The 12,832-nt window shown below is 39.2% G+C and overlaps 1 protein-coding gene across 14 annotated transcripts in view; it reads right to left on the reverse strand.

The window, feature by feature from the left end:
- Window positions 1–12,832, reverse strand: part of LTBP1 (latent transforming growth factor beta binding protein 1) — a 442,953-nt gene that overhangs the window by 142,358 nt on the left and 287,763 nt on the right. For 7 of the 14 annotated variants that reach the window (XM_043918271.1, XM_043918275.1, XM_043918272.1 and 4 more), the window contains 5 exons: window positions 11,266–11,433; window positions 8,346–8,573; window positions 6,188–6,210; window positions 2,090–2,189; window positions 1,169–1,267 (listed from right to left, as the gene is read on the reverse strand). In XM_043918271.1, coding sequence (XP_043774206.1) covers window positions 1,169–1,267; window positions 2,090–2,189; window positions 6,188–6,210; window positions 8,346–8,573; window positions 11,266–11,433 — 618 coding nt within the window. The remainder of the gene's footprint in view (window positions 1–1,168; window positions 1,268–2,089; window positions 2,190–6,187; window positions 6,211–8,345; window positions 8,574–11,265; window positions 11,434–12,832) is intronic. The other 7 variants (XM_043918270.1, XM_043918279.1, XM_043918277.1 and 4 more) reach the window with 3 other exon arrangements.

A 12,832-nucleotide genomic window follows, 5' to 3' on the forward strand; every position in this document is an offset into this window, starting at 1 on the left:
GATCTGGTGTTTTTTCTTCTAGCATTTTCTCAATGTATGTCTTTTTTATATCACTGGTTTAATACTCTATATCATTCATTTTTACTTACTTTGTTTTGTATTTAGCAGTATCTTGTGACTATTTTCTGGTATATTTTTAAAAATTCTTCAAAAATACTGTAGTAATTGGTGGTAGCATAATGTTTCAATGTAGATATAATGATCTATTTCCCTAAAGTTAAATATTTAGGTTTTTCTATTTTTTCTCTATTATACACAGTGCTGTGGTAAGTGCCCATTTATACAAACCATTACAACAGTGTTGGGGGGACATTATTTCCTTATACTAGTTATCTTAATGTGGGATTTCTGAGTTAAAAGTCTTGAACATTTTTAAAGTTCTTGATACATATTGCCAGTTTGTGCTTTCCAGAAAAGCTGAACTACTTTACATTCCTTTCCACAATGTGTGAGAGCCTTGACTTCACTCTAGTAAATATGAAATATTACACTGATAAGAATAAAGAATTCTCACTTTAATTTGCATTTCTTTGACTACTAGTAAAGTTGAAATTTCCTATTACATACATGTTTCTTGGTAGGTTACCTATGAATTATCTGATGATAGTAATTTCATTTTTCTATTAGTATTTTTATTGCTGATTTATAAGACCTCACTATACATTAAGGATATTAACTTTTAAGCTGTTGGTTATAAATTATAATAAATCTTTATAATTTCTCACTAATGGCTGAAATAACATGTTTATTAAACAGAATTTTGAAAATATATAAAAATATATTGAAGAGCAGAAAGTTTATCCATGATCCTATTAACTGAGGATGGTTAAACACTTCGATGAACTTTCTTTTTCTGTGTTTATAAACATTTAAAAAATAAAATTGGAATCACTGTGTTCTGTATTTCTTAATATCATCCTATAAGCATCTCCTCATGACATTACTTTTAAAACATTAGCAGCTGTGTGATATTCCACCGCATATGTGCCGTAACTTATTTAAACATATTCTTCCTTCAAAAAATATTTAGATTATTTCCAAATATTTGCTCTCATGACTAACTCTGCCATGAGCGATCTTATACATGTGATACAATTTTGACTTTACATTTAAAATGTTCACATCCCTGTATCCTCCACAGACTCTGCAATATCAATACTGCACCTACCTGTTACTTGAGTAGGTGCAATGACTTGGCTGGCGCTTGATGTTGAAGCTTCAGGAGCTACTTCCACAGGCATAGGAGGTGATGTTTTTTCAATCACTACTATATGAGAAGGGAGAGAATAAAATGAAAATTAAAGCCTGTTATATGCATTGAGATCCCATTTCAAAATGTAAGCAAAATTTAGTCTAACAACATACCACAGTTAATTCTTGGATATTAAGAACAGCTATAGGTCCCTAAAGGTCTTGATATTAACCTATAGCCCTGCTTTCCACATTTAGCGACAATATCTCAGAGCAATTTGGAAGTCAATAAAAATGACCCTTCATCAAATGATGAACCCTCAATAATGTTCTAATAAAATATATTACTCCTGACCACAGAAAATAGTGAAAAAATTTTTATCATTATAACATTTATAATACAGTAGTCTCCCTTTATCCATGGAGCACATGTTCTAAGACCCCCAGTGGATGTCTGAAACTGCAGATAGTATCAAATCCTATATATACTGTGTTTTTCCCATACTAATGGGCAGGAAGCACATAGAACATGGATACTGGACCAAAGGATGATTCATGTCCTGGGAAGGATGGAACAGGACGGCTCGAGATTTCATCATGCTACTCAGAACAATGCACAATTTAAAACGTATGAATTGTTTACTTCTGGAATTTTCCATTTAATATTTTTGGGCTGTAGCTGACCGCAGAAAGTAAAACCACAGATAAAGAAGGATCGACTGTACCATACTTACAGTAACATTATATGAGGATATTAATATACATAAGTGTACTTCACATTTCACTTCACTTAGGAATTCTCATGACTAAAACTTTAAAACCAGAGACACATAACAATTTTCATCTTACTCTTTTATTCAGATTATTCTCACAAATGGTGCAAATCAACACAGACTACCTGGAAACTGTGGATGCAGATGAATGGTTGAAATGCCTGGAGAGAGCTGGGGTTGACCAGGCTCAAGTTTGGTTTTCTCTTGATCCAGTGAAGGTATTTCCTGGATGGTTGTATTAAAATGGGGGGGGGGGGGGGAAGAGAACTGAGAGTAGGAATTTTTAGTTTCTACATATTACTATTTTAATTTCATTAATTCTACTCTTAGAAAGGCAACAAATATCACAGGATATTACACAACTTGCACAACTGTGTAAAAAAAATTTTTTAAACGTACTATTGATGTGCTACTATACTGAGCCCTTGAGTTTTCCTAGCAGTGCCGATCCATGCTCACACCCTCACCCATTTCCCAGAGGCCCAAAAGGTCGCTTACACATTTTAAACAAATGCCTTGGCTCAGAGGCCCATGTTTGGTCTGGAACAAGGCAAAACTAATCCCAGAGAAGACCTAAAATAAGCCGTCACCTCATTCACATGTGGCTTCTGCCCAAATAAAATGACCAGCCCCATCCTGCAGATTAAAAATGGATACAGGTGTGTCATAAGAAAGAACACACGAGACACTAAAGTATGGTAAGTCTGCCAGTTACTTCTCCACCTCTCAGAATGCGGTAGTCAAACAGCAACAGAAAAATAGGGACTTGGAGGGGACCAGGGGATTTCCCCACACTGTATTTGGCCCACTCTTATCTCCTGAACCACAGACTCGCACCCAGGACTCAGTTTCCAGTTTCAGCTGCTTTCAGGACTCCTGCAGACTGAACCATCAGGCTAGGTAAAGGTCTGTGACCTTGCCCACATCAGTGTGGGGCCAGAGCACTCACGTCACCACTCCCATAAAAGTATTCATCAGGTTATCCTACACACTCCCTCCCTACTTTAATCACTGTCATCTTCCAGAAAACTCACTCCCCTGGCCTCTCCCTTTTATTCAGTTCAGTTCAGATGCTAAGTCATGTCCGACTCTTTGTGACCCCGTGGACTGCAGCATGCCAGGCCTCCCTGTCTATCACCAACTCCCAGAGTTTACACAAACTCATGTCCATTGAGTCAGTGATGCCATCCAACCATCTCATCCTCTGTCGTCCCCTTCTCCTCCTGCCCTCAATCTTTCCCAGCATCAGGGTCTTTTCCAATGAGTCAGCTCTTCGCATCAGGTGGCCAAAGGATTGGAGTTTCAGCTTCAACATCAGTCCTTCCAATGAACACCCAGTGGTTGGATCTCCTTGCAGTCCAAGGGACTCTCAAGAGTCTGCTCCAACACCACAATTCAAAAGCATCAATTCTTCAGTGCTCAGCTTGTTTTATAGTCCAACTCTCACATCTACACTTGACTACTGGAAGAACCATAGCCTTGACTAGACAGACCTTTGTTGGCAAAGTAATGTCTCTGCTTTTTAATATGCTGTCTAGGTTAGTCATAACTTTCCTTCCAAGGAGTAAACGTCTTTTAATGTCACCATCTGCAGTGATTTTGGAGCCCAAAAACACAAAGTCTGTCACTGTTTCCACTGTTTCCCCATTTATTTGCCATGAAGTGATGGGACCGGATGCCATGATCTTAGTTTTCTGAATGTTGAGTTTTAAGCCAACTTTTTCACTCTCCTCTTTCACTTTCACCTACAGGCTCTTTAGTTCTACTTCACTTTCTGCCATAAGGCTGGTGTCATCTGCATATCTGAGGTTATTGATATTTCTCCCGGCAATCTTGATTCCAGCTTGTGCTTCTTCCAGTCCAGCTTTTCTCATGATGTACTCTGCATATAAATTAAACAAGGATGGTGGCAATATACAGCCTTGGTGTACTCCTTTTCCTATTTGGAACCAGTCTGTTGTCACATGTCCAGTTCCAACTTTTATTGGGTTGGCCAGAAAGTTCGTTCAAATTTTTCCGTAAGATGTTAAAGAAAAACCTTCTCTCCTAGCTTTCTTTACTTATCACCTTTTCTGCTCTTAATAAAATAGATATCCTGCCTGAGTCCCTCAAAGACCCAATTTCGAAGGCATGAGTGCTTACAGGGTAACTCCATTTAGATATTCTACAAATCCCTCAAACCCATCCCTTCCCGAAAACATCCGGGCTCTGATTCCAACTTCTTCATCTCTGTGAACGCCACAGTCATTGATTTGTCCAGGTTTAAAGTCACTTTTCATTCCTCATTCCAAGCCCTGCCTATTTCCACTATTCCTTATATTGGTTCATCTTTTTCCACATCCACAGCCCCCTACTACCTTCAGCTACACTCACCCTCATTCTCAGTTCACTGTAGTCGTCTAATCGGCCTCTCAAGCTTCCTCTTCCCCCATCTCAGTTAATCCCATTGTGTTGCATCTTCTAGAAACACAGAGCACTTACTACTTTTCCCCTCACATTTCCCCCTCTTCTTAAGAATATAGACTAGCTTTCCTATTACCCATTGAAAGGTGACCCCAATCAGGCTCAACTACACCCCACCCACTGCAGCCCAAGGTCAATGCTACCAAGGAGTGGACCATAACCAGGTGTCAATCAACTCCTGCAGCTTACAGACAGGATTCCAGACTTGTGCCCTCCCTCCCTGACTACCCAGGAGCATGGGGCAGTGGACTTCCTGCTTCCTGATCCATGCTACTTCTCCACTTGACAAGTGGGTCCAGCTGAGAAGGACAGTATTTCCCCACTGATTACAACTGCAGTTTGGTATTCCAAGCCTTCCGAAGCACCTCCCAAGTTCTCTGAGTCTTTCCTGCTCCCCTAAATGACCCCGTGCTGTCCCCACCCTCCACTGCACCTTTGTGCACATAATTTCTCATCAGTGGATCACCCTGCTTTCTCTTCATTGATCTTTAAGAGCATGAGATCTCCACAGAAAGTCAAGACCACAAAGTCCACGGCTGCATTTTCCCCACTGCCTCCTCTCTGAACGTACACAAGAAAATTTTCAGGCCCTCTTTCAGAGTCTTTATGAAAATTTCACAAGCTCGATCATAAACAGAGGAGAAGAAAATCAGATAAGATGAGGTTGTCAGGGAGCTGGCTAGACCACTCATGTGTTAAAGGATTCCTCCCATTTCTAAACCAGAACTAAATTCAAAATCAACAAAATTGCAAACTACTGTACGTCACTGATCTTTAGAGATGCTCTCCAAGAGCAGCAAATTATCCATGTAAAATATGCAAATCTCTTGTGCTTCTTTTGGGGGTCAGTATAAAAACATTTTTCCTTACTGGATGCTATCACTCTAAAATCATTCCTTTTTTTTCCTGGATTCTGTCAGCACTTTTAACTTTTGTGTTATTCTATCCCCATACTTATAAACTAAAGATTTTTAAAACTATTTATAATATTTTACATAGGTCTATGTCCCCATCTAAATCCTAAAACTGCATTCTTGTGAGAGAATGAACACTACACAAATGTAAAAACATACAGTAATTACCTAATTTTCATGTTACCAATAAATCTCCAGACAAGGAACAGTATTATGTAAACAGGACAGAGCTTCAGCAAATGCCAGTATTTTCTACTAATAAATCTCACAGTTCGGTATCCCATTTCATGGTCCCCAAAAATGAAAGATTAAAATTTCTCTAAAATTTTAAGGAAGCAATATCCCAGTACTTGATTATAAATTTCAAGGGTAAGTTCTGGTCATACTCCAATTTAAGTCAAACAAGCATATCAAATTTTAGTTGAAGTAACAAGCACATCACTCAGTATATATGAACTCTGAGAATACACAATTACATAAACATGTCGGAATCTTTCTTTCCATAGATGTTCCAGGCCATAAACTAACTCTCTGAATTTCACTTAAGTCCCTGATTCCCATCAGGCCCATCATTTTCATCTCCCCAGATTTAAGTTCCATGAGAACAAGGAGATTTGTCTGATTTGGTCTCTACTATTTCCCTAATATTCAGCATAGTGCCAGTCATATAGCAGGTGCTCAATAAATGTTTATTGAATGAATGACTGTTATTCAATATATTTCCTTAAGTGAAATAATGTATAATAGACACGTTACTATATTTAAATCTTAAAAAATCACACATAATCTAGAAGAAAATCATTATGAAGGTAACAAAAGACAGCTTGCAAACAATGAATAAATTACCTTCTCAGGAGGTACAGTTGCCACTAAAACCAAAAAAGAGAGAAGGACATTAGTACAACTCAAAATAGTCTACTACATAATAGTTCAATTTTTAAAAAGCAACAAAAGTTCAATCTCCAAAAGGATTAAGAATCAAACGAAATCAAGTGCAGAAAGATTGTCAACTACCATTTTGGAGCATTTTACACATGACTGACAGGGGAAAACTGTATGTCATTCCTCAATTGCAGGAAATCAGGTAGTAGATGGGATGCAGTTCTTTCCAACTCACTATTAAAGTTATAGGAGGCAACACTTCCTGACACAGAGTCTCATGCCTACTCACAATTTTGTAGCACTTTCCATGCCTTAGAAAAGGAACATTTTCATTACAGTTATCCTTAACATAATAAACAATGTTTGAAATGCTTTCTGATATCAATGTTAAAAAATAAAATAAAATAAATGCCCCTGTTTCAATAAGAGACCTAAGAAAGGGTGCTGCATTCTTGGTGCACACTGATCCTTAATGAAGCCCTGTGAGCATTTTCAGAAGGATATTCTAACAAGATTACAAAAAGAAAAAAAAAATCAAATCACAAGCCAGCAAGATTCAATGAGCAATTAGCATCACTATGTTGAACAAATCACAGATTACACAATCACCAACATTATTATAGGGTGGTGGTGGTAGTGATTATGCCTTTCCATTTTGAAACACTTCAAAAATCAGTTGTAGAATTAGTCCTCAAATCTTAGATCAATAATCACAGGGACTCTGCTCATGGGTCAACATCTCCATAAACATTAGTATAAGATATGGTAGATGCATTACTCCTAAACATAATCAGGGCACCAGATTGCTATCACTGCTGCAACATTCTCGTGGTTAGAAAAAGTCAATAAACCTTCTATCCTCTCTAACCCACCACCAAGAAACTCTTGAGGTAGAATCTGGACCACAGCCCATTTTCTCCTGCTTATGAAGAGGAGGAGGAATTGCAACCACCTGGGTAACCATACAGGAACAAACTGGCCAACACTGTCAATCTTAGGTGAGGTCCTACATCATCTCCTAACCAAAGAGAAGTGCAGCAAGTGAAAGAGCGGACTTAACTAGGCTAGAACACATGAAGGTTCAGAGCCCTGAAAGGAGACCTCTCTTCCTTGCCACGCTCCCAATGCCTCATCTAACTTGAGCACCTTCTCTCCTCACAAAACCCATAAATGCACACCCTGAGTTCCCATCCAAGATCCAAGTGTGAAAGAAAAACAGAAGCTTTATTAAAGCCAATACCTATCCCACACAAAGTTAAGATTTTTGTTCATCCTATTTGGGGTGAGCACTTCTGTGGTGAAAAAGATATTCAAAGTATTGGACATGCTGGCTTCTATGAAGAGACAAAGATAGATAATCCTTCTTTCTGAAACAGAACCAATTGTCTCTAGTCTCCTTCTGGAGTAGAAGGCCTTAACCACCTCCTGGGAAAAATGTGTTCCTTGGTTCTATCACATACTCTTCGTATGACATTTGCAAGTCAGTTGCTCTGTCTCCAGTTCTCAAAATGCAAACCAAAGGACTTCACTTAGGTGAACTCTTTCCAAAATCCCTTTCATGGACCCTATCTTCCTTCATTTTGCTGCCCATTATCCCTGACTGCCTGTGAAACTATTTCACGGAAGCTCAGTTGATGCTTCAAGCCCGTGGATTCCACTTTTTAAAGCAAACACATATTTGTTAAACAGCTTTCTAGATACAGAAGTGAATTCTGGCTATTCCCTGAAAAATCTAAACGACTATCCAGGAGTAAACACCAAGAAAAAGTAGCTCCCAAACATAAGACAATTTCATTCGATTATCATGGAATACTGTCACAACTGTTCTGGAGCAGTGGTTCTCAATCAGGGTAATTCTTCCCCCAGGGGACATTCAGTGGTATTTGGACATCTTTTTGGTTTTAACAACCAGGAGGGGGAGGGTGCTACTGCACTAGAGGTCAGAGGTCAGGGATGTTGCTAAACATCCTATGATGCACAGAGCAGCCCCTCATACCAGAGTTATCCACCCCAAATTGTCAACAGTGCCAAGGCTGAAAGCCCCTATTGGAGAAGTTACATACAAGGAAACCAAAGACACACAAGGCGGATGGCTAGCTCCATGATCCATTTCCACTCTCACCTTCTGGCTCCACCGCTCCTGGCCCCTGTTCCCGGGAGAAGGTCAGGGCCTCCACTGGTTCTTCCTTGGCTGGGAGAGGTGGAGGATGAGTACTTTTAGCAACAGGTTGAGTGTTCTTTGGCTTGACAAATACAGGTCCTTTACCTACATGGTGATGGATTGGCCTGCGTCTATGAACGCCAGAAACCGTATAACCCATTCCACCAGGACAGATTTCCTTAAAAGCAGCTAGATTTGGGATGGGAAAATATTCCTTTTAAAAATCTAAAAGTGCAAACTTATACAGAGGAAAACAGCATGATGAATATTGCTTAATAAATCATCACTAATTTATAGTTACATTTAAAAACTTAAAGAACAGATGCAAAATGCTCTAATTTCTCTCAAACTTGCATATTTACAGGAAAAAACTCAATTCTTTTAGTAAACACTTCTCTGTTAATTCCTTATCTTACACAATCAGAATCTTATATATACAGAGACCACATATTTTGTATATTAAATTATATATATCAGCAACAAATTAAGAGATAGTATACATATATTTTATATTTAATATTCTCTACCACACTATGTATTACACACAGAAAATATATGTAATACATGAGACTTTTAAGTACAGAACATAACATATAGATTTATATATATCTTGGAGGAGGGTATAACATCAGTAAAAATCAGATTTTTCACTCTTGCTTTGGTCTAATTTCATTAACTATTAATCAGGAACTTAGTAACATCTAAATTAAATGGTAAAAGAAAGAACAATCACTATTGAGGGAAATGAGGTGTTGAAATCATTCTAATTTGATTCGCATTGAAGAAAGCAAAGATGAAGAAGCCAGAGTGGGGAGTATCAGCTGATATGCAGAGGATGGTTAAGAAGAATTGAAAAGGCAAGTGGTTTCGAAGAAATAGTCTCAGGATGGTGAAAATGAAGCCAGTCAAAGACACACGCTAAAGAGATGACAGGTAGACATCAAGGGAAAAGGACACACCAAGTTAGAACGTAGTTATTTTCAAGGGGAGGGGTGACAAGTGAGCAAAAGCCAGACCACAACCAACTGGTCGAATTATGGTGAGGACAAGGAGATATTCTGTATCCTGTAACCACTATTCCTGCCAGGAAAGTGGTTTTGTACACTTAAAAAATATCAGCCGGGCACATGTGATTTCCTAACCTTCATTGCATAATCACCAGGAATAAGTCAAGGGGGAAGACAAGGGAGGCAAGACCATGTGTGGCCTAAGGAGGAAAAATCCACCTAATCTCTTTGGTGTTGGTATTGGAGGCAAGTTACCAAACGCAGACAGCAAGGGGCTTACAGTCAACTCCTTTATTTCTACCTTTAGAGCTGAAAGTAAAATAAGCCACTTTTCACTTTCAGTGAACAAGAGATCTCCTATTGAATGTTCTGGACCTAAAATTAGTTCTCAGTAAAAATAAAACTCTAAAGTACTCCTTAAAGCATGCTAAAATACTGTTTTTCTAAGGATCACACATTAAATGGTAGAACCTCATTTTTATGTGCAACTATGAAATACAATTTTCATGTGAAAGAACAGAAGTTTCTAGAAAAAGTTTTTCTATAAAATACTTGAGGTATATGAAAGAACTAAACATTACTTTTATGAAAGTCATCTTATAATCAAAAATTGGTAAAAAAAAAAAAATTGGTTAAGTGTCCAAATTTTATCTTTAATATTATTTTCAAACTTAGTGACTACTTTATGGGAAAATCTTCCTGTGTTACATTCACTTTCTTGATTTATGCTTCATGTAAGGGCTACAAAAGCTATCAAAATGGAACTTGAAGAAAAATGGGTCTATGAATTATCAAGATCATTAATTTCATTGATTATTCCTTTTTAATACTGAGCAGATCAGACTCCTCAGGAGGCTACTAGGGCCTTCCGGAGATGTCTCAAGTCATGCAGTATACCAAAACATCATCAACATTATACTATCTCTGCCTCACCATTCTTTCTGATCCTAGGCAACAACCAAAGTGGCTTGTGACCATTACATTTATATTTAAACCTCGTCTGCAACAGTGCAAGTTATAGGCTTAAGACATTAAATGTCTCTGTGAAAGTGAACACACTTCCCTAGATGGGAATCACCTTATCAAACAAGAAATCAGGTAGACATCTTACACCCACCCCATGTCAGTGAAACAGGTACACCACTTTTTTTTTTTTTAAATAGTATCATGCCTAGTATTTGCAGGTATGTTTCTTTCTCTTCCATTTAACTCTACTTGACCCTGCTTGAGAAGTTGGTATTGCCTTGGGATACATAAGGCACTTAGATAAATTTATGATTTCAGAGCATTAGGCAATCATGTACTCAACTGAAGGATAAAGAATCATCACTTCTTATACTGAGTTCCTATCCAGAAGTTCACAGGAGGATCTGCCCTTGAGTTATGAATTTTCATAGCATAAATTCAATTGTGAATATAATTTTCTCCATTTCCACCTGGAGAAATCAAGCACGATGTTCTTAATAGAACCTGACAGGCACCCATTCAATACATGAGTTAAAAGAGTTAACCTACATCAGATCTAGTGACCATGCAGGCAGTGAACAATCATCAGAAAAGTGCAAGCCCAACACGGCCTTCTGGTGTCTCCGCACTTTTAAACAGCAGAAGCTAGGGACAGAAACTAGGGCTAAAAAGCAATGGCTTTTCTTAACATCCAAAAGGAAGTCTAATGTTACACACAAATGGGAAAAGCTCTTTGCATGTAATTTTTTCCACTGATTCAACCTCGTACATTCATGGTTTGTTCAAAAGGATAAAAACACATTGTATTACTAATAACTGATTTAAAGTCAGAAACCACAAAGAACCCACGCTGTCCCAGTCGTCCTGTGTGGCCGGGAATGCCGCGCACGTGGCGGGGCGCGTCTTACCTGTGCCTGGAAGGGGGCACTTCTCACAGTGTGGGCCCCAGGCCTTGCCCACGCTACAGCAGCAGAGCTGCCTGGTGAGGTGGACAGACAGCGGGTGCATGCACTGCCTTCCGGGACTGACAAGCCGGTAACAGGGCCCTTTCTCTTCCGAGATCACAGGGGTGTCCGCTGAAGCAGAGAGATAAGGCCTGATGTCACCCAAGAAACGACAAAAACCAGTTCGACATTTCACATAAATACTAAAACGAGCCTGAAAGTCTGGATTAGAAGCCATACTTCAGGATAAATCTATCTAGACGTAGGGCATTACCCTTCCTGACTGAGGGTCAGCTGACCTACTGAGTCTTAGGAGTCAGGACCTCAAACGTCCCTGTTGTCTGGTCCCTTCTTCCATTTTAGCTAGAGTTAAAAAGCAGTTATATGATCCTTTAATTAGAAATTAAAATTTAAAAGTATCATTTATGTGTGCATGAATGAAAATAAATCATTGCAACCAAAATAAACCTGCCTAAACAAACCTAGTTATCAAAATCATGATCTCATTTGCTGGCTTGTAGTTAGCCATAATAGAGGTTATTCTGGGCTTCCCTGGTAGCTCAGCTGGTAAAGAATCCACCTGTAGTGCGGGAGACCTGGGTTCAATCCCTGGGTTGGGAATACCCCCTGGAGAAGGGAACAACTACCTATTCTAGTATTCTGGCCTGGGGAATTCCAAGGACTGTATAGTCCATGGGGTTGCAAAGAGTCAGACACGACTGAGCGACTTTTACACACATACACACACACACACACACACAGGTTATTTTAGCATAGCATCTATTGAATAGCCAACTACCATGGAAAATCAGGAACTGACATAACTGATACAAGTCCACCGTTACTCTTCTCACGTGGAGGACAGTGAGAGCCTGCAGGGCCTCATCCAGTCTCATTCGAGACCAGCGGCCAGAACTAGGAGGCCGAGGGCAGCTTCTGACTGCCACTGCCACAAGGGCCCCTGTCCAGCCAGAAAGCACGCCAGAGCAGGAACAAATGACATCCCCACACCGCAGAAAACATCTTAAAAAGCACATCAGCCCACATCCATCCAACATCTAAGTCCTAATTCGGATTCTTCTATAAATTTAGTAGATGAGACTTCATTAAATTAACAGCTACTGGGCAAATGAGGCGAATATGAGAATGGGAAAGACGCATCCCTGTCTTCACAAAGACCACTTTCTAAAGTAAACGTGCATGGAGAATGTTTTCACAGGGCCAATTCCAGGCTACATCAATACTGCTAAATACACCAGGCTTGATGGTCACCTCTTAGTTCTTTCTTCTACATCAAGACACGCTCTTCTCTATTGCGTTATTGTCCAAAGGAGGTTTTCCCAATTTGCCTTTCCCTTACCCAATTCCTCTAGCACTTGGAGCTTCCAAATCAACTTCCCTTTCCCCTCAAAGCTATATATTCATTCTCACAAAAGGACTGACATCTCTGCTACAAGAAACAACCTGACTCAATGAAGGTTCTACAGCACAGTGAAGACAGCAAGGGTTTTTAGAGCCAGACAGACCTGGG

Source organism: Cervus elaphus, chromosome 11 (genome assembly GCF_910594005.1).
Source record: "Cervus elaphus chromosome 11, mCerEla1.1, whole genome shotgun sequence".
In the NCBI taxonomy this organism is placed as follows: Eukaryota; Metazoa; Chordata; class Mammalia; order Artiodactyla; family Cervidae; genus Cervus; species Cervus elaphus.